The following is a 25,681-nucleotide window of genomic DNA, read 5'->3' on the forward strand; positions in this document are numbered from 1 at the left end:
CTCACACACCCCTACATCTGCAGAACAAGATAAACATAACCTTCCCTAGGTCTTATGATCCTGACTCACTCTGTGCCTATCAAGCCTCTTGTGTTTCTTTACCATTCCATGTGATCTCTTACTCAGTCTCTCCTTTGGAGTTCCTAGCAGGGACATCTTGTCACCATCATCTTCTTCACTGTTTCCAGTTTTCCATATGGTATGCACATATATACTACAATTCCAACAGCTACTTCTCACAAATAAAACAAACAAATCCATACAGAACTAACCAGGCACAAGAGCTCTAAAATAACTCCTATCAGACATTTAGTTCTTCTGCAAGTAGAACATTATTATGAACAGCTTCCTAAAAACCTCTTGCTGATCTCAGACCTAAGAGCAGATCTTTTCTCCCTTTTGCATCGTTTGTTTTTGAAAGAATGGTTATAAATTTGAATTGTCTTCCCTGACTACATAGTGAATGGTAACAACCTGCAGGATTTTTGGTTACAAGCATTCTAGCAAGCTAGCTTGCTGAAGCTTTTCTGTGTTTTTCAAGCCATGGAGCCAACACGTCTTTAGGAGCAAAATCAGGTTTCAGAAAAGGCAAAGATCCCTCAGTAGAACCAATGTACCTGACCAAACGTGCTACTGAGGGAGAGGCCACCTTGCTGCAACACTGCACACACGCCCTTTGCTCCCACTCACATCTCATCCACTGCCATCTCTCCTGCAATGACAATGCCATAGCCTGCACAATTCTGTGGGAGCTGGGCTCTCACACTTCTCCCACAGACTGCAAACAAGTCCCAGCACATGCCTGCTCTTGGCTAGGAAGCAGATGCTACTTTCCAACAATACAGAAACTCTGCTAAACAAGTGAAAAAACAAAAATTGCTAACTAAGGGGTCAACAAGCTCCCCACGGAATTCTCGACAACTTCAAATACTGCTGGAAGTGAGTCCAAGAATGGAAGGGTAGAAAGCTGCAAGGATTGCCTAAGACCACCAGTAGTCAGAGGCTGAAAGCACCACACTGCTATTACATTTATTTTATTTTTAAATTATTAATTAAACTATGAATACAGTTAGGGAAACTGTTTAGTTCTTTTACTTTTTTCAGAAATTTATGATTTGCCCTATCTCCATTAGCTTTTCAAATGACAGACTTCCACTTTATCTTCAATCTTAAAAAGAAAAATAAAAGAACTGTTGGATGTAACTGCATTATATATACCATGGACTAAAATGCTAAAATCAGGCAGCTTTGTGAAGGTGGTAATACTTGTGAGAGAACAGGGAGTAAGAAAGTGGAAGGACACAATGTAAGCCTTTCTACTCTTTGCCTAGCCTTTATTAAATAGTACATACAAACTTTTGTGCTTCCAGTAGAGAACATTTTTACCTATTTGTTTCAAAAAACCCAAACAACCCAAAACAATAGGATTTTTTTAAAAATTAAAACAGAACCACCAAAAAAAAGCATTAAATAGCAAGCTTTGTGTAGCTTTATTTCACAAAATTTCCTCTCCCCAAAAGGACATGGAGGTAATACTTTTTTCACCTATATCCATTAAGCATAGCAAATTAGAAGTGTTTTCTAATTAAAGATTCTATCTGTGGCCTAAAGAGGGTGGCAGAAGAGCTCCAGCAACTCTTGCAGAAGCAGTGAGGTGCTATAGCCACAGCTTCTTTTCTCTGTCCATCTGCCGCCCCCACAGCACAGCTAGCAGAAGATATAATGTCCTTGTGCCTCAGCAACTGTACTGTAAAGTGCTGTGTTTCAGCTTGAATTGCTGATAAAGAGCAGCTACAGCTAAGCTACCAGACCTTACAGTGGAATGAATGAAGTACAGGCACACGTTCACTTCTGCTGACATAGCTATGAGAGAAGAACAAGAAAATCTGATGATCTATGCTGTTCCAGCAGCAGCCGCCACATCTGCTTCCTAGATATCTAGCTGCTGCTTGCCTCCTAATCATCAGTTTTAATGGTTATGAACCCAAATTAGAGCTTTTGTCATACAGTCCACAACAGGTTTCCATGAGGAAGTTATTGCAACTTTAGCTGTTGCAGCCAAGCAAAAAACAGAACATTGTCCAAAAGCTCTTTTTCATTTCAAAAGGAGAAACAAAATGCAATTATATAGAATAGAAACCTGCAACTTTGACTGAAACACAGTGATCTCAGAGTACCTCCTGGCCACAGTGACCAGATGGGACAAGAAAGCCCACCATCAAATCACTTACATGGGAAGCGATTCTAAGCAGACACTGGGAACAGAACTATCCCAGCACTGTGGACTTCCCCATAAATCCTCTTTCAAGTAAGGTAGGCAGTGCTTCCACCCCTAGAAAGCAATGCCTCTTCTCATGGAGGAGTGCCAGCTTCTTGGTGGGAGATGTTACATGTAAAGGGAGAAGAGTTCTACTGAAACATCCAGTTAGCATCTGCTTAACATGTGTAGTCAAGCACGTGTGGAGCACTGCAGGAGTGGCTCTGGTGATGTTTGTTTTGGTTGTTTTATTTGTTGGGGTATTTTTAAAAATTAAATCATGCAACATATGAAAGGTAGGGGCAAATCTTTTTTCCAGGCATCCACCACATTGCCGGCAATGAGATGTGCCACAACAGCGAATGTTAGCTTTAGGCAGCTGTTACCTACAGGTCAATGGCATTTAAAATAGAAAATCTTTCATACACAGTGTTATGAATAAAATTGCACTTGATTTTGTTAAAAACTCATATCACTGTAACTTTTCCAAATATTTCCCTCCTGGCATCTTAATTTTCTTCATTGACGGGAGCTTCTCTCTAAACTCTCTCATGCACATTGGACACATGACATACAACAGCAGTTGTATCTACCAGAAAACGGGTCTGTTGTTTCTTCAGTGCTTATTTCTATCTGTCCCCACCCTCCCCCCAAAAAGGTACAGGCAGTTCACCTCTAAATGTCAATTGTAACATTGAAATATAAACTCCTCAAGCAGACATTAGGAATTTTAGTTTCACAGATTAAATATTTGAAAAGTTACAGAAGGTGCTGGAATAGTATACATGTAAATTGCTTAAAAATCCAAACTTGCAGCAACTTTAAATTCAAATTTCCAAAAGGTTTATAATGTCCTTGTGAACTTCTTCCACAGCAAGACACCCTCCATGACATTAAAGCATCAAACTTTCAAGGCTGAGATCAAGAGACAAATCAGCAGGATGCACTTGCTCCACCAAGCGACTTTAAAAGAAGTGTCTCTGCTTCCAAGAGAAAAAGCTACTCCTTCATTCCATTTTGGACCTTTCAAAGTGGGTAATCATTCTTTCCTGGAAAATAAAATACCCAATCTTGTAATTTTCCCCAGTAGGTTTACATTACTCAGAAAATGCACATTCACAACAAATGACACTCATATGCATTTTAAATCAGGAGTCCAACTTACACAGCAGATGCACCACTTATTTTAGAATACATATTTAAAATATATTTGTATTCTACCAAGTTGTATCATGGTTGTTCCCACTATCCTTCCCCCCTTGTAGCATTTTGCTGTTGCACTGACACAATCAGAGTCCAGTTCTAATAAGCCAAGACCTTATCATCTGACTCATGACTCCTCTGGCATGTCGAAAGACTAATTTGAACTCAAGATTTCTTTACTGACCTCATCTGAATCCAGAAGAGCTGGAAGAGCACTGCAGTGGGGGGAAAAAAAAGTTAAAATAATTAGAGCACATAGTAAGAGCATATTGACAACCATTTTCAACCTTATGCTGCTTTTTAGGGCACAGAAAAGAAACAGTGAAGGCAAATCTTTCCATTTAGCAGAAATTAGAGAAAGACACACAAAAAAGGAAGAGCCCAAGGAGTATCCTCAATGACCTTTACAGTTTTAAAATTCTTTTTTGTCATGCTTTTCATTATCAACTGAACAATTTCCAAGTTGCCATGAAATAAACTGCTTCGTTCATACAGGAACACTGATGAACTGCCCTGAAGACATTTACAATATGGGACCATGTTGTAAAAACATGTCCCAGAAGTCAAACAAGTTCCACTGGCACTTCAGCCTTCCCAGCTACAATAGATCTTCCATCTGTGGGGATCTTGGCTATTCAAAACCCTGATCACACTCTCAGAAACAGAAAAAACTGCAGCAGATTACCTCAAAGTGCCCTTTCCTAGCTTACACTGGTCTAGTCCTTTTTCTCTTAAGGAATCCTATCAGTCTTCAAAACCTAAGTATTAGATCTGGGAAAACCAAATTCAACTGAAAAAATGCACTTTTTTTTCCTCTTAAAACTTCACCTAATTTTTTTGTTTTACCTAAGTTCAAGCAAAGCTTTGTACTTCAATCCAGATCCTCTGCCAAAATTACCTGTTCAAATTTGTGAACACAATTAATCTATGAACTTTGGTTTTGTTATGAAAAATGTAGACACAGGCACTGACACTCTTAGCATGTAAAAGTTATTAAAAGCAGAAGAGATACAGACAGTGTATACAGCTGACTACATTACCATAAACACAAAAATGACAACAGATGTTCCAAATAAAGCTCAAAACTGGATTACATTATGCCATGGTTTACAGTCAGCAAGATACTCAAAGGTCTTTCCAGAGTACTAGAAAGAGTGTTTATTTGTTCCTTGTCTCCTGGATTTATTTATATTGTTTTACCTTTAGTAAAGTGCAAACCAGTCTATGGTTTCACATTCCAAGAGACTGTTCCTTAAGTCAGACTGTGTTCAACCCCAGCAGACTGAACACAGCCAAGTGTAATCACACCGAGGGGTCAGAGGCCAGTGCCAGGCTGAACCCAACCTCTGCTCATGGAAGTGCAGCATACAAGTTATGAGGCCTTCTAATGTATTGCTGTGGGCAAGGAACCTGCCTTTATTGTGACTATAAAAATACTCACACATCTGTCACTGATGAAGGAACGTTCTCCTCTACCCACTTCAGGTCATCCTCTTGCTACAAGTACAGAAATTAAACAGAACACAAAAGTTTTCCCACAATGCTGTCAAATATGCAAGCCTTTTTCTTCTCAACCTACTTGACAAAAACCAATGTATCTATAATGTCAGTTAAAAAATTAAAAACAAACAAACAAACAAACAGAAAAACGCTTCAATTTGATTTCTGGATTAGAGAAAACACATTCCAAGAGGAAAAAAAAGAGTAAAGAAAAACCCACCCACTTTCTGTGAACTCTGTAACAGTCCTCACCATCACACACAGCCCCCTCCCCCCGCCAAAATAGAAGAGTTTGATTTTCATGTTATCTGTCCTCAGGTAAGTAGTATACAGCTGCAACCAACCTTTGAGAAAAACAATGTTAATGACAAAAATATGATTGCTATTATAATGAATTCCTACAGCTTCTTTCCACTTTTAAATTTATGCATAAATTCTATGAAAAGATTCCAAGACATATTTTCAGCCTCCTTGATGAAAGTGAAAATATCTTGCTTATAAGTCACATGGAAAAAATGCACGTTCACCCAAAGTATTTAGGTAGGTACATAAAAATATACACATCATCCCATTCATGTAATGAATCACAAATCTCAAAAACAGAAGGCAATTTATTTAAAACATGGCTCAGCCTCCCTCTCAGACTGAAAAACTTGTTAAAATAATGTATTAATCCCTATCAGAATATTGTACTATACAGTTCTATCTATACTGAATTGCAGAAACCTTCCTAAAGAACAGACTGAACTCTTAAGTTACCACTGTACTTACAGGAAATCTCATGAGAAACCTCAAATTTACTTTCTTTTCAGAAGTACTGTGTTATCTTATGATACTCTGACTCACTCACACTCTGAAGCAAACCAAAAAGCATCCATTTATTGGCTTAAAACTTGGCATATTTGTGTGCTACTAATGGCAGTAAACAAAGAAGAAATGAATCTATATTATTTGAGGTACAGAGGTCATACTCACAACTTTGTTTGCTTTTACATTCCCATTTGGTTCTTGCTTTGTACTTCTCATTTTCATTCCCTCTGAAGCCAAAAGAAGAAAAAAGATTTGGGTAACTGAATCATAATTATTCACAGACTGTAAGTGAAAGTGTTGAGTGTTCATTCAGGATATTTCCTCAGATTCAATGAGACAGAGTTAGCCAAGCTAATGATTTAGACTGCTTTCCCTTTGAAAGGCTTATAGTAATTTTTCCTGACAGGGGGAGTACCTAGTTTTTCCTGAATTTTTACAATTTTACCTAGAAAACATAAATTTCTAGTCCTTTTATTTAAGCCAGACATCAGCAGCATAGAATTCAGACATAGTTCCCAGAGGCTGTGGAATCTCCATCCTAGAAAATACTCAAAAGCCATCTGGACATGGTCCAGGGCAATCTGTTCTGGGTGACCCTGCTTGAGCAGGGGACTTGGACAGGATGACCTCCAGAAGTCCCTTCCAGCCTCAACCATTCTGAGACACAGGCAACTCCCAAAGTTTTTTTTACCTACTGACTCCTCACCAGCCACTTGGTTGACTTAGAAGCTGAGAAGAAATGTGCATCTCCCAGCCTGGCAGACAGCCAGATAGCGCTGCTTTGCCAAATGCACCTAATGGATGACACACTTCTCCTCACCTCCTAAACAAGACAAATAGCACTGATATATCCCAACATAACTGATTTGTGGACAGACAGCAGTAGGCATGTGACCCTACCTTTTACACAGCTTATAAAGAGAGGTGTTACAACAGACAATTTCATCAATTAACATATTAACGCCTGTGTTTACACTGGACATTCCTATGCTAGGCCCTAACGTAGAAAATGAAGAAGATTTCAGAGTTCAGAGAACAGATAATAAATGAAAATTCTTAAATGGGATTTTAAAAGAGAATTGCACACTAAACCACTGCCTAGCAACAATATCCAAGAGACCCTTGTCATCATGACTGGATTAAAACCTAAGACTTGACATATTTAATCCAAGTCCACTGGACATGGCAAAGCAACCACAGCAGTAGCAGTGTTTTCAGTGTCAATGGAAAACCCCAGAATTAAACAGGCAATATAAATACTAAACATAAAGCCAGTGTTTCCTTTAGAACTCCGTGTATCAATGGCAGTTGACTCTGCTTTTCCTGCAGTAATAACATTTTTGCCAGAGAGCAGGACACCTCCCTCCACAGAAGTTTCTTCAACAATGGAATTGGGTGGAAAAATTTTTTCTCTTACCAAAGCTTTCTTTTAACATTGGCTCTTTCTGCTCATCATCATCCTCCTCTTCTGACAGCGGTGAGAAAGCAAACCTTTAGAAGTGAAAGAATGAAAGCTGTCTTAGAACTCTATCTCTTGTCTCCCAAGAGATCCATTACCCCAACGTGCACATGGCTTGATTATTCTGTGAAGCTCATTGTTTTTAAGACTGATGCTAAACTACATGATCAAAGTTTAAGTCGCTTCTTTTTAAATAAGTTGACCACCAGAAACAGACTAGATTTTATGTACGTGACTTCTCTAGGTTTACTTTTCCTTACACAAACTGCTTAGTATCCTTATTGATCAGTGTACAGCAACTAAAAATCACCCACCAGTACTTTTTGAATAAACAAGCATTCCTAAAATCCAGTATTTTTAGGAAGAGGTAAGAAAAGCTGAACCTTTGGTTGTTAGCAGATGGTCTCCACAGAATCATGATAACGAAAAGGATCATTGAAAACAATAAACGCCAGATGGCATCATCCACCCATAGCTCTTGCCAGTCCTGTCAAAAAAAACAGCAGCACAAATGAAAAATGTTGTGAAGCAAGAAATTTCATGTCCTCATCTCTTTCCAAGGCTGAACTATAGGCATTTGTCAAAAAGGCTCATTACCCACAACAGTGAGAATTTTAGCATGTGATGCTTTATGGCAAATCTCATTGCCAAATATAAACTTATCAAGAGGCAGCAACTGTAGAAAGCATTTCATATAAACTCACCGACTGACAGTCCACCAGCCTGAACTTCATGGTTGTCCAGATGATAAATACAATAGATGCTGCAATATTCAAACAAACAAGCTGCTTATCACTACAAAAGATGCCAATTCAAATACCCCATTAACAGGATGGTGTTTCCCAAACAAAGATCAAAGACCTGAATACTGAAGTCTTGAAATTCAATTTAATAGTTTTGGAAAACAAGAGATGGATCTATTGCACCAACCTTAAGACAGAAATTTAGGCATATATTTTACTCTTGTATCTTTTACTCTTGTTTCTTCACAGACAACGCATAAATCAAATATGAAGTATTTACCCAACTCCTAATTCCTATTCATTATTCCTATATCACTTTTATCTAGCCTTCAAACCATGGTTTCATTATCACTTGACAAGTAAAGCTGACCTTGAAGTAACTGAACAACCTGAGCTGCTTGAATGCCTTAAGCATTCAGATCTTGATCCACAACAGTTCCAACACTCAAACTATGCTCTTAGCACAGTTTTAGAAGAGACTTCCCTCCACTAAAGTATTTTAAGATGACTAAGAACCAGGTGCTGAAAGGAATTTCATCAGAGCTATTGTTCAAAAGAAATGTACTTTTTCACTTGTTTCTTAAAATAAAAAAGCACAGTCTAGAGGTTTTCTGCTCACTGTATTGATAGAGGAGTACCTGGAATTACCAACAGATTTATTCTTGAAGTTCAGTTCATCACTACTATAAATGGAAAAAGAAATTCAATCTGTATTCTTCCAGAATAGAGAGGGTATTATGTTACAAATCTAAGAATACAGTTTTCCCAAGAATCACTCTGATTTTCAGATATCTTAAAAATCCCATAGTATACAGTGATACTTTTCAGCAAAATTGCAGTATCTCTGTGAAGTTAACAGCATAAGATAATAATGAACTTTTGCCCCGGCAGCTTGAAGTGGGACTAAAGTGCTCTGTTAGAGGAGCTGCATAGAACTACTGATCTTATTAACATCAGGACTAACAATCCACTGTCTCTGAAATATTGACATAACACTGGGAAAAGACCCACTGTTAGAAATGGGTCAAATGTTAGAAATACCAAGAATTTTGACTGTACTTACAGAAAGGTCACCAAACTTAAAACCTTGCTCTAGCGACCAAATCAAGCCCTATATGGAAAGGAAAAGTGGTTTTACTTAACTGGAATAATTTTCTGCTTACCTGCTACTGCCAAGATGAGTGTGTTGGTGAAGTGCCGATACAAAGAGAGTTTCACAACATTCCTTCGAAGTTTTAGCAGCTTCATTGTTTGAGTTAAGCTGATGAATATGTATGAAAAGTCAAGGAAAAGTCTCTGAAGGGACAAGCTGGTCACAGACTTAGGAGGACACAGACCTTATGATCAACAGCTCTCTCAATCACACACTTGGCCCTCCAAAAAATTACAACATTCTCAGTAGAAGGAAGGATTCATCCTATGACAAAGGTACCAGAGTTAGCAAAACCTGTCCTTTTCATGTTATTTATCTACACCTGTAACTCTTGTCAGACAAAGATGGTATCCAAACTTCTATTTTGGACTATAGCCCATTCCTTCAGGAAAGTGTCGGCTGTGCTTTTGATAAATGAAAAGTAAAATCTGAACTAGAAATTAGTTAAACTCTATTTAATGCACATGGGTGCCTTCACAATTTCTTTTTTTTTTCCACAGTGACAAAACAAGTGGATAGGAGAGACATCATCATAGGGGAGAACTGTGGTTGTCATAGCTGGGCAGCAAGCTATTCACATTTTAAATAGAGTTTTTGTGACTGGCTTTCACTAAGACCACTTTACAGGGATTTTGCTATACACAAGTTCAGCATTTGATGTCAGTTGCTAAAGTCACACAAGATTATGGTTGCTTGGAATGAGTATGTCAAGACACCAAAAAAATAAACACTGCCTCATTTTGTCACTTACTTCAAGACTAGTTCAAATTTTTCAGAAAGACTTTTAGGTTTGGTGATGCTAAACAACCTTCACTCCAAAACATGAACTGAGTCATTTCTTCAAAGGCTGCTGCTATGGTACTGTAACATGCTACACTAGAACAAATTACCTTCATACTCAACAATGAGACACTGATAACACACAGACTATATTCTGGAGCAGCTTTACACAGACACATCCAGTTCAACAAAAACTAAGTAAGCAGTAGGCAGCAGAAGCTTACCTGAACACTCAATTACAGAACTTCTCTAACCTTTACCAGAAGTAGAAAAAAATACATACTTGCATCTTACTTTAAAAAAAAAGTTCAGCCAAGAAAAGACTGAAAAAAACAAATTCAAAAGAAAACACACCCCATCAAGTAAAACAGTGAAGGATATCCACCAGCACAGGGCAGTATCTAGGAAAGCCAGGGGAATAAAAGCCAAGGAGGCAAGATCATTCTGGGCCTGGAGACAAAGAGAGAGCCAATAAGAACAAACTGAAAAGAAAACATAGTAGAGAAGTGAGGAGGGTCAGGCTGTTTTATGAGAAACCACGAATACGCCACCACAACACTTCCAAGTTTTGCTACAGAAACAGAGGGCTTGAACCAAGAGTTTAGTCCAATGCACAGAGAGGAACTGACAATACCACATTGTCAGTTCTCAGTTCTCCACCAGCAAGGCAAGAAGCAGTTTTCCAGATTAAGTCAATCTAGCACTGTTAAAAGGAGTCTCTGCTGAGGCAATTGCTGTCATTAATTGCTCTGGCCACTTCCATCACAAAAAACTAGCAACTAGCTTGTTAGAGATGTATTAATTACATCTATTACACTATCCATGGACAAACTGAAAGCTCCACTCAACCATGACCTTGACTAAAAAGGCAAAACTTGCCTTTGCGTGTACATCATAAACTTATCAAAGTCCTAACAGAAACAAGCAAAACACCTTTTACTCCTTTTAAGACAGAAATAATAAACTAAGAATAAGGTCATGCATTCTGCAGTTTTTAAAAGGATATCCACAAAATAATACAGGCATCAATCATGGACAGGGCCAAGTTTGCTATCAGAGCCACAGTGTCATAGAAAAACTGGAAAAGTACCAAATACACGATAGGTTAAATACTTCATCCCAGAAACAGATAACAGAAATCTACATCCTGAGATGCACTTAACGAATCCAGTGGCAGCACCACTCACACACACTTCCCCAGGCACAGCCTCCAAAACTGGAGCAGTGGGAATTTGGGTTGGTTGTTGTTGGGGGGAGGGGGGGAAACAGCTGTTCACACAAGTAAATACAATCAGTAGTGTCTGTTGCATATGGGACAATTCAAGCAGTTATTACTGACCCCTGTGACTCTAAGAACACCTTCCATGCCAGAAAATAATAGATAAAGGGCTCCAGCCATAACCACTTTGTGAAGAGTCACTCCAAGGCGAGGCCTGTAGAAAACAAAGTGAAATTCAGATTAAGTGGGAAACAAAAAGTGAAGTCATGTCAACTTGAATCTAAACATAAGGTATGAAGTGTATGAATAAAAGGTCCTTGTAACAATCCACATCTAGATCCAGAAATATTATTATGGTGCTGGAAACTTACTATTCATTTTCTCTTATGGTATGACTATGGGAGAGACTGGCAACAGTCCTGTTTCTTAGTTAACCTGTTTAGCTTTTTATGACCATTTCACTAAGTCTCCCATTCCCCCCAGCAAACCCACACTAGCCAAAAATTTCCATTACCACCTAGCACGTGTTTTTAGCATTGAATACAGCTGTAGACAGACAAATGAGCCACAATCTTACTAAAGCAGATCCCCTCCCCTATCAGTGACTCTTGACCTACCCCATTTATAAAAGCTCCCCCTCACCCAGAAGGCAGGCCCATAAAGCTCCCATTCCACTTAGGAGCATCTCAACAATGACTCAGAAATCCACCCTACAGTAGCACACAGAAGTAGATGGAAAGAAAAGTAATCACAGTATGGAACTGTACATCTCTGTTTACTAGTAAAGAAGTCTAGATCTTCAGAGCACTTAACCAAAGTACTTACTTTTTAACAAGTAAAATAGATGGAGATGAATACTATCCTAAATTCTTAAAAAACAATAGTGAAAACCCTTTAAACAGAACACAACAAACACGTAACAGAATTACTCACTTGACTATCCCATATCCCAGGCTGACTATGATGACCAGAGTTCGAGCCAACGAGCGCTTCACAGCAGAAAGAAGTTCTGCCAGTATTACTGCTCCTTGAACTACCAAAAGCAAAGAGGAGGAAGTTGGGTCATTAAAATATAATTTCTGTTTTATTAACTACTGCATGCAATTGTAGTATGAGAGCAGACACAGAAAGCAGGCTATTAAAGTGTATATAATCTATTACCTACATCTGGAGTTAGCTTTCAGAAAAGATAGGTCACTTGGCATAAAAAAAAAAGCTACAGAAAAATTTTATATCCAGCCTGGATACTCTTCCAAACAAGTCAACCAGCAAAACCTTCTGCACCATGGGTATGGCCAGTTAGCAAAGTCATAACGATATTTTACTTGCAGAGTTTCATTTGTATGCATCCAGCCTGAAAACTCAAAACCAAAGTAGAAGGAAAAGAGATTCCTTTTTACATAAAGGGAATCTCTTGAGATGGATTATGAGGCTATGGGTTGAATACTAAGAGTTATCTACAATGCTGTCATGTTGAACAAGGAGTTTCAAAGTATCTTTCCAAGGCCAATACCAATTGTGAGAAATTAATTACAAGCTACGCTGACCAAGTCCTATTTTAAACTTAAAGCCAGCACTGCAGCGCAGAATGTAGCATTCTATGTACCTAAGACACTACATCCAGGAGTCAGAGAAAGCAACAGCACTTTAGCTTTAGAAGAACACAGAGCATGATGTTTACAACATAAAAAATACAGAACTCTGGTTCCCTGTTCTTTGTTTTGAAACAATCCTCAAGTAATCCCATAGTTAATTAGGTACCTGCCACCCCAATTTAGCATTAGCCATTAGTGCTATGCCCCTGAGTTAAACTTCATGATGCAACTGTGACCTACCGGTTTCCCCTGTGTAGCGGATATTCTGGAACTCAGCATAGAAAACAGCTTTCTCGAGCATTCCCAGGAAGATAACAGCACCAATCCAGAACTGTATCCTCAGGAGATCCCGCCAGTAACAGGCTGACCACGCAAGCCACAGAACCCCGAAGAATACGTACACAATACACATCACCATGAAAAACTATTACACAAAAAAAAGAAAGAAACAGGAGCTTCAGACCCGGAAAAAGAATTACCTTGTTTCCATTCCACACCTGTAAGACAACTCTATTTTCTTCCCAAGTATAGCAGCTTTGGAAGTTTTTAAATAGACTAGAAATAAGCATTGTTTCATTTGTCTTCTTTGGACTCTTTTAACAGTGATAGTCTAATTTTTCACTGCCAACAAAGGGAATCAGAGTAATTGAATTTCTGCGCAATTTCTCCCTTGAAGAGTAGTCTGCCAATTTATTCACTGGCATTTTCTTCTAAGGAAGGTACATGCTACTAGATTTCAAACACCCAGATAAGAATTCAAGCAAATCATCAAGTACTAGAAACTCCATTCTCATGTACTGTTCTATTAATAACTTCATCATACATTTACATTATTCCTCAAATAAACTTACAGGCCACCTTTACACACCATTCCACAGAACAAAGATAAGCAACTAATGCTTGTAAGCCCTCTGTTCAAATAAATTGACAACTTTTCTCAAAAGTTCATTTCCAGCAAACTCGGTTTCCCAAGTTTTTGGCTAGCAAAAAACCTGCAGCTGAGAAAGAAATCCAGACATTCATTTAAATATTAACATTTTGTGATTTTTGTTTGGTTCAGTGTTACTTGCTTCAGAAGAACTTTTCATGGCATGTCTCATACAGCAAACAATAAGCTTGACAATGTTACTCAATACTGAATTTTCTAATCATACCAAGCCAAGTTAAAATTTTCAAAAGGACACCAAGATTAAGAAGAGGAATTAGGAGAGAGTAAAACATTAAGTGAATGGCAAGAAGTAGTTAGCCAAAGCATAGGACAGCAATAATCAAGCAGCCTCCTCTTTCAGAAGGAAGATTTTTTTTTTTTAAAACCAAGCAAATGCTGGTTATTAGCTGCACAATCCATCAAAACTTTAACAAACTGAAAACACCTTCCTTAGGAGAATAGCTTACTGATCTGTGCACATTTTCACACCTGACTAATCTACACAGTTCAAATGGTAAGGACCTAGGCAAGATAGTCCACATGCAGATGCTCCATTATGGAAACATTTAGAGATACAGATTCTTTTCTAATCCAGTCACATGGGATATTCCCACCAGTGCATTACATTGCAATAGAGCTGCTGGAGGCTTTTTGCTTCTGCAGGAAGTAAAACGCGTGTTTCAGAAATGCTGCCAGGCTCCACTATTGACAGGCTGCTCTTGCCAATACAGTCAGGCTAGAGACCTACTTGTTATTGATCCCCTGCTAAAGTCTGTCTTCACTACATAAACACTTTAAGTTCCTTTATTGTTTAGCCTTCTCAACAGAAGAAACTAGAAACCAAGTCAATAACACTTTGAATGAAAAGGGGATTAGCTCTTTGTAGCTCAATTATGCTTTCACTGCTAGGCAGTATTAAAGACCTCCTCATGGGGTGTAAGACAGCTGGTGGAGGAAGGAAGATTAAGCTGTAAAAGAACAAAGAAAGCAGTGACAAATGAAAGGGTAGCTGCAAACAAAAGAATAGAATAGCAAATTTTCTAAGATATGAGCTAAGGAGAATAAAAGCACCAGTAAAACTTGTCAGTTTAGAGCTAATAATACTGATAATTTCAGGAACTACAAATAAACAACCACTAATTCAAACAATCCAGACAAGGACAGTATTGACAGCACATGCAAGCAACTGAAATCTGTCTGTTTTCCCTACCCTGTACTCAGTACAAAATAAACCAAACCAACAAAACCCCAACCAAACAAAAACAACCCATCAAACAGAAAAAAAACCTCGGTTAAGTAACTTTTTCTCCTAAGACACTGGCTCTGTGTTTCCTGAAGTATGACAGCAGAGTATTTACTTGACATTAAAATCAACTGACAATTTTATAGATCAAAGAAAAGCTGATTTACTTACAATCATCAGAGGGTAGTCTGCAAGTGAGAGATACTCATACGGCCCCTTCAGTTCTACTGTCACTGTCAAAAGACAATCCAATAACCAAATTGAACAAGAACCAAAAGGAGGAAGTCAGGACTTAACTGATTTTCACTAAGTGTAAAGAAATTCCACACCTTCACATGGCCTTTAAATCTAACTTGCACTTTAATAAAGAAAGTTAACTCATAACATACTCAGCTAAAAGCACGCAATTAAAATTACACACCCCATTACCAAGTAACTCATGGCAGTACTTAAGAGTAATTTTTGCTGGAGATTCATGTATAATAGGGAAAATTCAGAAATTCACATAAGTTCACTTTTTAGGGGGACTTTTAAACTTCTCTAAAGTTCGAATAGGTTATCAATGCACTGTTAAATATAATATAATATCAAGATGATAATTACGATCTTTTTCTACATGTTGACTTATTAATATAAATCACTGCATTGGTCTGCACATTTCTGAAACAAAAGACCAAGCATCAAAATTGAAATGCTTGGGATTGACTCTTCTTGATTTTCACCAGTAAACTGACAGAACAGTCTTAGGATCTTCAAGACACAAGCAATCACATCTTTTCTTATAAGAGCTGTAGTAATATCTCTACCTATGTGAAGTGAAAGACAGTATCTTATGAAATTGAACCATACAGCATATACTAAGAGTACCTTGGAATACTTAGACTGGAAATACATAAAAATGGTGCTGTATCTTCAGTTTACTGTATAAAGGAGCTATCTTACTTGTAAAGTGCTTGTTTTCATATGAGGAAGGTGTTGTTCTTTCAGTTCTTTTAACTCCAATTTGCACAATAAATATATATGGCCCATCTCGCCAAGTTTTGATAACAGCATTCATTGCCTGAAAACCAAACATCTACATGTAAACAGTGCACAGTCAAGCAGACAAGAAGAAGACAGAAGTAGTCATATATGGGTGGTATCTTCCATGTAAAGTTCATCTCTTCCAAGACCTAAAACATTTTAATAAATATCTGATATGTAAATTTTAAATGTACTTATTAGACATAACACTTAAAATTTAGTTGCTTGATTCCAGAAGAATCCTCAAAGACCTCGGAGGTGATCAGGTCTTTTTTTGCAAATTTAATACTGGCTTACTGGACAAGCACTCAAAGGTACTGCAAAAGCTACGAAGAATTCAAGAAAGCATCATACTCCTTTCCAGTCTAGAACCGTTAGGACCACCACAGAGATTCCTGCTGAATTCAATTGCTTGGAAACTGCAGAGTTACAAATAACTCATCTCCCTGGTGAAGGCTCAGTTTTACAGTGTAAGACAGAAGTAGCTGAGAGGAAAAGATTTCCACAGTAGTCATTTCCTGTGGAAACTACTACTACAGTCCCTGAAACAGCTCTCATACCTGCAAGACTCAAATCCTGACAGTGAACTAACAGAGGAACCTTGTCCAGATAAATATTTGCACCATAAAACAAATCAGAGATCTCTTTGAGTTGCAGCATAAAAAACTGTTAATTCCACAACTGAGGAATCTCTAGCCATCTCAGAAACTGCAATATTTACTAAGAGCTATAAAGTTAAAACTAAGACCATCTACATGTATGCCACTCACATGATTACTGCAGAACTGCAACTAAGATTTTTTTATATAACAGCCTCTCCAAGAGAAATTCAGTATTAAGAGCATGCATTTCTTTTAAGAAACCTCTTGACTACAAGACCTAAAGCAAATAGAACAGTATGTACAAAAAAAAAAGAGTTTATGCTAATATTAACTAAACATAAAACTTGGTTAGAAACACAGTAAACTTAAAAGAAAATGGATAAATTTATATACACAAATTTTGCCTTTAAAATATCACCTTCTCTTGCTGCATTGATTCCTTACTTCACAATTGTACACACTGCAACTTATGCTTTAGCTTTAAAGTAAAAGACCATTTAAGCACACAAGGAGTGAAATGTATTTTCTTTCTTGGCATCCAGGACATTTAATTTGAAGTTATTTTGAAAATTGTTCCTGGTTAAGTCTTGAACATAATATGTAATAAAAATACTAAGGGATTTGAAAATCAAAAGTAATCAGTCAACTTTTTAGGTACAATGTTTCAAAAAACTGACTAAAGATAAAACCAAATGTATTCTGTAAGAATTTAGTCATCATTTAAAGAAGATAATTTCAATTACATTGGAAAAAGTAAATTTATTTTTTAATTTACACTGTTGGTTTGAATGCTATCAGCTCTATAATTCACATATAGAAGAAGCAGTTAACTCTGTTTTCTGTTTTTCCACACAGCACTATCTAGTTTCAAGCTAAAAAATTCCAGATGTCAAAAAACCATAGAATAGGCTACCAGCAATTTCTTAAACAAAGATATATAAATTTTAAAAAGCATACCAAAACAAAACTGCTGGATTACAAGACATGTTTCAATTCAATATACATACAGTTTTATCTGTCACCATCGTGTGATTTCCTGCAATCTCCTTCTTATCTTTTAAGCCCTTAGGGGGAAGAAAAAAAAAACCACAGAAAAATTGATAAATAAATATGCCAAAATTACCTCTTCCATGACTACACTCACTCATTAGAAGGAAAGGAAAATTACCTCTCGTTTCTCAGGTGAGAGAGGCTCTGGATGAACAAATTCTTTATAGAAAATCTGCACGATATAAGAAAAGTAAAGCATTTATAGACACTTTATAGGCACTTCAACACTTACAGGCACTTCACACATTAACACGACAGCTTCCAATAAACTTGATTATTCTTTGAACAGCTGTATTAGAGAGCTTTCATTTTTCTAAATCAAATAACTGTCCATTTATGCAGAGAGTCTTGAATACTTAATGTTTTGTAATTTGAGAGTTACTTTTCCTCCCTTCAAATAACAGGTATCTATTTTTAGAAACCAGACGTGACAGTAGTGAAGTTAATTTTGGTTTTGAAATATGAATCAGTTGGGTATCCCCATTACTAGACAAAGTCTACACAAATAGATACAGAATTTTGATATTTCTGCCTTAATCTGTGCAAAAATAAATCCCTAGACCAGTGAGTTCCTATTAGAGATCCAGATTTTGCTAACTCTCCCGAACTATGATGACTCGAAATCTAGTGAAACTGCTATACCACAAGAAAAAAGCTGAACTATCTAGAGGAGAAATTTCTATGAAATTTCAGAAATTAGTATCTGAGAAGAATATATTGTTTAAAATTCAGTAGACTTTTCAGAGGAACTGGATGAAAATTTACTTAAAGACTTTTAAAACCTTAAAGACTTTCACAAGCATGTTTAGTTAGGATGCCCAAATTCACGTTATACAGCTAAACCCACAAGATCTCTTCTACAAAACCAAGTAAAAGTAGAACTGACATCTCTTTATTATTAAACACAAAAAACAGGCAGCACACAGTTTTTTCTTTCTTTTTAAAAACCTTTCAAGCCATTTTCACACATCAAAGGAATAAGCAACATGCAAGCAGATTATTAAAAGTCATTTTTAGACATTAGTCTTTCATCTTAATCAAAAAAACATGCAACCAAAAATACCAAAAAGCAACCCGAAACACTAGGTTCAATAATTATGAGATTTCCCAGTATTTTCTATCCATAATCTTTTGTCTAAATGAGGAATGACTGAACACAGATGCAACACTCCATAATTTGCCTTCAATTCTTAAGTGTATCATTAAAGAAAGACAGCATATTATACTGGTACTGTCATCAGCCTGCTGATATACAGCTGGTGTAGAGCTGATGTCAGCACATTAGTTCCCTACCCTAATTTTGCATTGTCTTCTCACTTTCACTTGAATTGTTCCAAATATGTTCTAGCACTACTATTTTTCATTTTTAAGCTGCTATCAGTGCTTAAGTAACTCATTTTTCAACACTCATTTCCATTATTCTTAATGAACATTAATTAAGTAATAAATGCCAGTCCTTTATTGATTCAAGTTTAGTGGGATCTTTACTTTGCTGCCACTTCTACTCAACTAGCAGTAGCCTCCTGTAAATGAAACAAATTCAGAATAGAAAACCACAAACAAAAAGAAGCACTGCACTTTACAATGATTTGGTTGGGGTTTTTTCACCACCGTGAGCAAAATGCTGAATTGCAAGCCAGAAGTGAAGCAAAACTAAGAAACCATCATCACAGCTTGCTTGTCAAACAGACAAAAAGAAGTACCTCCTAACCTACATTGATACTTACATAGGATGCTAACAGATCTAATAGGAATTACCACCTTCTCTACATATTGTATAAGACAACAGAACAAACTCTGAGGTTTCTACCCATACCTGAGGCCTGAAGAGCTCAGAGCAGTTTTTAAAGGAGAGAGAAGCAGTGGCATAGTATCCTGACCAACCCGGATGCTCTTCAGCCGTAGTCCCAAAGTAGTTATCTGCTTGTTCATCCTGCCAAACAGAGGAGAACGTAGGTTAGCATCAAGTATTTCAAATGGTTTATCTCAGTAGACAGCTGCAAGACCTGCAGAGCTCCACAGCTTCACTCTGCACACACTCTTGAATCAAATTTAATACAATAAAGATATCAAAACCACACGAGACTATAAAAATGATGGTACACGGGCTTTGAGTAAGAATTATTAAGTGGAAGTGCAGCAGACAACATAAACTTCAGTCTACGCAAACAAACTCTGCATTATTATATTAAAGAGTGAAGACTCAGTCCTGTGTTAGGTTAGTAGTTATAAGTGTCATAATTAATAGTTCAAGTAAACACGGAAAAATATTAACCACAGAAAGCACAATTATATTCTACCACATTTGATAGAAACACTATACATTTTGTACAAATTGCTAATACTTGCAATGTGCATCCATAAAGAACAGGATTTAGACTTAACATGTAAATATTCTATTTTTTTCTATTAACTGTCATTAAGCATTACTGCAAATATTTTCAACTACCATAAACTCGCACGCTTCATTCTAGAGTCAATGTACTTACTTAAGCTCCTGGGTTTAAAACAATTTTGACAAACACTTCCATCTGTCCCAAAGCCCAAAAGAAGTCAGCAACTGCAGCAAGCTGTTGATCATTTCAACTCTATTCCAGAAATTTGTTATCTTCCAGTGGAAGAATGTGTCTTGCAGCCCCAAATCATAACGTGAATGCAAGGGAGACATCTCTAATCCCCTCCTCCCAAGGTCTGCTTACCCCTAAAAATCATAACCTATGTTTTTCCAGGCAATTCTTACCCCAAAGTTGAAGACTTCATTGTAGCAGTCAGAATATCTTAAGTACCAAGTAACATTGAAACTTTCGGAGGGTTCACAAGCTTTTTCATCCCCTTCAACTAAAAAAAATACAAAACAAACCAAAAAAATCAAACATGAGATATGTAAGACACCATCCTCCTTCCAGTCTTTTCCTCCCATTCTGTGCAAAACCATCATAATTAAATTTTAAACATGAAACTGAAAGCAAAACAATAGAAAAATATTTTCCTTGAGTAATTCATTACTGTTCAGTGAAAGAAAGATGCATGCGAACAGAATTCCATTACACCATTATACAATTCTATTAAAGAGCAGAAGATCATTTAGAAACTTTTGGTTCTGAAGACAATCAAGGATGTTTTAGCAACTGCAAATACCAAACAAGGAGAACAGCAGTGCCTCACAGTGACTACAACACAAAAAAGGGCCTCCCTTTCAGAGATAGGGGCACACGTAACAGGCAGAGAAAGCTAGGAACAGGATAATACTAAGCAATTTCCACATATAATTTAAATATACCAAAAACATCACCAAGAAAATGAAGGTAAGATTTTGCCCATCAACATCCACCCCCCAAAGACAATCTGTACATTAGCCCATGCTGTCAAAGCTGCAAGGCTACCGAAAACAGCAAAAAGACGACTTTCCACTTTAATTTACTAAAGAATAACATGCATGAAAAATGAAACACAAGACTTTCCCCCTGCTAAGGAAAGGTTTTTGTGTTTCAAATCTCATAAACTAAAGCCCCATGAAGAGAATTTGACATTAAGAAGGCAAGCTCAACCCTTAAATAAAATGAGCAGTGACTATTTAGAGTTTTGGAAGAGCCATTTAGATGATTACGTTTGTGTTTTCCCAGACACCAAATGGCAAAACTCTTTTGAGTTAACAGAATACTTGGCTAAGAAGTTCCCACAACTTTACAGGCAACATTCATCTCAGAGGAGGCAGCCACAACTTTGTTACATGCACACTTTTAATGAATGTTTGCATAAGGACCACTACAGGTAGATAAAGCAATTAGAAGGAAAACTCTGCCACAGAATTAATTGACTAATCCCACTTTACACCTCATGACTACTAAAGCATGTATATGTACAGCTAAAAACTCAATAACCAAGTTTCTAAAACCAAAAATTTAAGCAAAATCACTGAAAAATAGTTTCCTTATGACACCTAGTAAGCATGAAAACAAGGCATACATGTTCCACATCGCCCTAGATATTGCAGAGGGCACAACAAAGAAACTAAAAGGCAGCACAAGCATTGCAGTGACATGGACAGATGGCAAATTCTTTGATGATATAGGCTCTTCTAATATAACTGATCAAATGAGGAGTATCTCAAAAAAAGTGCTAGCAAAAAATAAGATTCAAAAATACCTTTTTAAATATCTTTTTGTCTGTGAAAAATAAATAAGCAACCATATATTCAGCAGTAGTGCCCATAAAGGTAAAACTGGTCCCTAGAACAATCCACAATATCTGCAAACATCAAAATTACAGAGACCTTGAAAAGGAAGTACTCCAAAAGTCAGAAAAAGCATCCATGGCATCTACTGAATTCAGCAATATGGAAATCTAAGTTCCTCAGCCTTCAAACAAAAGCCAGAAACATTCCATTTGAATGCAGTCTTTGTACTCATTTACAGAGAGCAGGATTTCTATCATGATCCTATACAAGAAACTAAATGCCTTCCAGAACAGCACTTCAGAAAAGTAGATAAAAATAAATTCATTATCGACAATACTATATGCCAGCAACAGTCTTCCCAGTCAGAAGCAGAAGGCATCAGACACCAAGATGCCATACAGATACCAAAAAAAAAAATCAAAAACCAAGAAGAGGGGAAAAAAAGGAGATAAGGAGATGCAGGTGCTCACGGAAACCACGAACAACCCATGCAATCATGTTTGTCATACTGTCCCCACAAACATCACACAGCAGGTGGAAGAGGCAACACACAGGAATCAAAAGGAGACCAGTTTGCACAGAGACATGGGCAGAAAAGAAAAACCACACAAAGTTGAAGTTTCCCAGTATCAGATGCAGTTTAAGTTTCATCTAGGCTGAGAAAATGAGTAAGTTCACAGCCTTTGTTCCTTCCTCTTTTAGTGATTCATTTTCCAAATTCATGTAAATCTTTTAATCACACTGGTGTGTAAAACAGGTGTCTTCACTAAGGAATTTTAAGGCTTAATGCCTGCTTAAAGGTTGACAGTACAGTGTAATTCAATTCCACATCAGGAGCCAGAGGGTTGAATTCTTACTTACAGATCTGCCTTACAACAAATAAAATTTTTTTCCATGCCTTAGTTCCCTCTCTTGGTTATTTCGGCACAAGCAGATTTACCACACACTTCAGAGACCCATATCTTACATGCCATGTCACTACAAGTACGCTATTTCTATTAAACTTTAGACAAGAAAGCCTAAAACCTACCAAAGCACCAAAATGCCCTTTCAACCCCTCCTCCTTTTCCCAAGCAGCAGATTTCTAATTTTGATCCTGCAGCTGTACACTTGCAATTGTCTCACTGTAAGATGTGAACCTCAGTGTCTCAGCTACACTTGTCAAGTGGGAAAGCCCTAATCCTGAAGTGATGGACCTTCACTAATAACCATTCAAATCCTAGCCTCCTGTTTCAGATTCATGTGGGATCAACAGAGGCACTTCGACTCTGCTTGGAACACTGTCCCAAGAAGGGCATGTATTGAAAATTAAACCCAAAAAACAACAAGGTAAGTACAGACACCAGAGAGAGACTAAACAGCTTTCCCTCATGGTAAAAACAACCACTTTAAAGTTCTCAAAGTGCATGGCAAAGATTTAAAACCTTTCTAAATCAGCTAGTCACTTCTATAACATCTTATTGCCATCTAGATGCTGTCCTCATGTTCACAGGTAAGAGGGTATTTCACAACAACTTTCCTTGGAGCAGTAACCTACATAACCCATAAACCTGGCCAGATTAGCAAAGAGCAATACACAGAACAATGGGAAGGCTGCCAACATGTTTGCTCAGTAGAACACTCAACACACTGGGATCAGGAAGACAAAACACCTCTCAGGAGAGCTCCACCATAGTCTGCAACATTCCCTTACCACTCCCAGAAGCACTCAGCAAAACGGAACAAGGCTTCAAACAGCATTGCCTTCTTTATTCGCATCAGTCACCCTACAATACAAACAGCCCCTGTCCAGCTGGCATCAGATCTCCCAGACACAGGAATTTAACAAATCTTAGATAGGAAAAGCACACCTCACAGTAGAGTGCAGCACATCCCACACCTGACCATCCACTATCTGAAACAAAGTGGTGCTCCCATCGCCCATCTTGCCCTCTCCAGAAAAAAAGCATGAATAGAGCCATTCATTTCTGCTACAACCTAAACAGATCACAACTGGGAAGCTCCAAGGCTGTTAACAGACTCAACCATATCAGAGCTATGGCTTTGATACAGTGCTAGATTAGCTGTCACTGCAGCCAGTGCAGTTAAACACTTCACAGCGTTTGGAGATCCATATGTTAAAAACAGGCAGGGTGTCAAACAGCAGAGAGACCAGGTAATCCTCTGTAACCACTTACATCTCAGGAAAATGGTGGTGTTGCTGAAGAGAATCTTCCCAAAGCTAAACTTCTTCCCCTGAAAAGGCACAAAAAAGGAAGAGATATTAGTGGGCTTGGTGCCTTATCAGCCCTAAAATCACACGCTAAACAAGTTAAAAATTATAAAAAGCAGTTATCATTTACTGAAAGTCCTCCAGGTGCACTTATGGCAGAGTGCACACATGATATAGGGCTTCAACGCTTTTGTAAGTTTAGCAAATTAGCATAATTGACGAGAATCCCCAGTTAGAAGTACTTAACGAAGTAATTCCTCTCTCAGTTCAGCCCCCTACGGAAGCCTCCCCCTTGCTTCTAGCCCTGCATTGTTTATGTCTAAATACATGGGAAAGTGAAATGTCCTTGGCTCCCTGAAGAAGCGAGATTATCATACGGTTCTAGGAACGTGTTTGTCTAAACAGGGTAGGAGAAGTTAGCTAAAAAACTATATAACTATACAATAATAGTCTAGAGAGCTACTAATATATGAAAAACATATAAAATGTAAAAATCTTTTAGCATCAGGCTTAATGTCACTGAGCTTAAGTAAACAATCTTCCATTCTGAGTTTTAAGTCAATACAGTAATGAAAGCAAGTGTTAAATCTAGAGCCAGACGCACTGGACTTTCCAGTCATGCTTCACCACCCTTCAACGTGCTCTTAAAGATGCTTCGAGAGGCTTGAGGCTTTTTGATCTGCAAATGGAACCAATTTCATGTGACATTTGTTGAAATTATTACTATTTTCTTGCTGATGAGATGGCCTGTACTATCCAACAAAAAAAAATTCTGTTCTAAGAACCAACAGGAGTGTTCACCGCGATCCTTCAGTTTTGTTCCTGAAGCTCAAAATCCTCACAGAAAGTGCACATTACTCTCACTGCCTGATAAAGTCCGACCGAATTTGAGGCAGAACAGCTTTCCTTCACACAAATTCAAGCACGCGGGGTTTATCAGAAGTGCTGAAATCCCTTCACCTCTCCTAAGGCCCACACCTCTCTCAGTCCAGCGCTGCAGCGGCCCAGCTTTGCCGAGGCCAGGCCACGGCGATACCCGACGGTGCGGGCCGCCAGCCCGGCCGCCCGGGGGGCGCGGGGCGGCCTCCCCCGCACAGGGCCCACCGAGGCCGGGCACCAGCTGGGGAGGACCCTCCCTCCTTCCGTGCCTTCCCACGGGCCTCACAGGGGCGGCTCTCCCTCCACCGCCCATCGGACTATTTCCCGCACGAGCCTTCTCGCTCCTGCCGCCACCACCGACCCCGCCAGCGAGAGCTCAAGCGGCGCAGGAGGCAGCCACGGCCCCGAGCTCCCACACCAGTTCCGAGTGCGGCTCCACAGAGGCGCGGCCCGGGCAGGGACGCCCCCGACCGCAGCCGTCCCGCCGAGGAGGACGCGCGGAGCAGCCGCGGCCTCCCGCCCGCACACGTTCGTCCGACCGTCGCCACACCGGCCAGCCCCTCGGCTACGGGCCCAGCCCCGCTCCCCGCACTCACCAGGAACACCGGCAGCCGCCATTTGGAGCGCTGCCCGGCGCCCGCCGTGCCCGCCAGCAGCAGCACCGTCAGCAGCCGCAGCAGGACGGCTCCAGACCGCCGCCGCCCCCCGGAACGCGGCGCCGCCGCCATCCCGCCGTACGGAGGCTGCCGCCGCGCTGGCCGCGCCTCTTCCGCTCTCCGCGGAGAGACGCGGCAGTCGGGGGCCGGCGAGAGCGGCGCTGGGCGGAGCCGCTCCCCGGCTCGGCGCGG

General features: G+C 38.8%; 1 protein-coding gene across 1 annotated transcript; it reads right to left on the bottom strand.

The window, feature by feature from the left end:
• Window positions 1–1,313: 1,313 nt before the first annotated feature.
• Window positions 1,314–25,658, bottom strand: TMEM87A (transmembrane protein 87A). The gene is made up of 20 exons (XM_069017436.1): window positions 25,430–25,658; window positions 23,920–23,977; window positions 20,306–20,403; window positions 19,382–19,498; window positions 17,684–17,737; window positions 17,523–17,579; window positions 15,833–15,950; window positions 15,062–15,123; window positions 12,960–13,143; window positions 12,058–12,157; window positions 11,245–11,338; window positions 10,283–10,355; window positions 9,136–9,240; window positions 7,934–7,992; window positions 7,613–7,716; window positions 7,188–7,261; window positions 5,936–5,997; window positions 4,902–4,957; window positions 3,645–3,675; window positions 1,314–3,306 (listed from the first exon to the last, which is right to left on the bottom strand). The coding sequence occupies exons 1-20, from the start codon at window positions 25,559–25,561 to the stop codon at window positions 3,265–3,267; spliced, it is 1,680 nt and encodes a 559-aa protein (XP_068873537.1). The 5' UTR covers window positions 25,562–25,658; the 3' UTR covers window positions 1,314–3,264.
• Window positions 25,659–25,681: the final 23 nt, after the last annotated feature.

The sequence above is a fragment of the Aphelocoma coerulescens genome, chromosome 5 (genome assembly GCF_041296385.1).
Source record: "Aphelocoma coerulescens isolate FSJ_1873_10779 chromosome 5, UR_Acoe_1.0, whole genome shotgun sequence".
NCBI lineage: Eukaryota > Metazoa > Chordata > Aves > Passeriformes > Corvidae > Aphelocoma > Aphelocoma coerulescens.

What these genes read in the sequence shown, in the direction of transcription:
- TMEM87A (XM_069017436.1), bottom strand. Translation starts at nt 25,561, where the DNA reads ATGGCGGCGGCGCCGCGTTCCGGGGGGCGGCGGCGGTCTGGAGCCGTC. An exon ending in GTGTTCTTAGAGTCACAGGG is followed by an intron (nt 10,356 to 11,244) that starts GTCAGTAATAAC and finishes CTTTGTCTCCAG; the next exon opens with GCCCAGAATGATCTTGCCTC. An exon ending in CCATCTGCTAACAACCAAAG is followed by an intron (nt 7,262 to 7,612) that starts GTTCAGCTTTTC and finishes TCACTTCTAAAG; the next exon opens with GTTTGCTTTCTCACCGCTGT.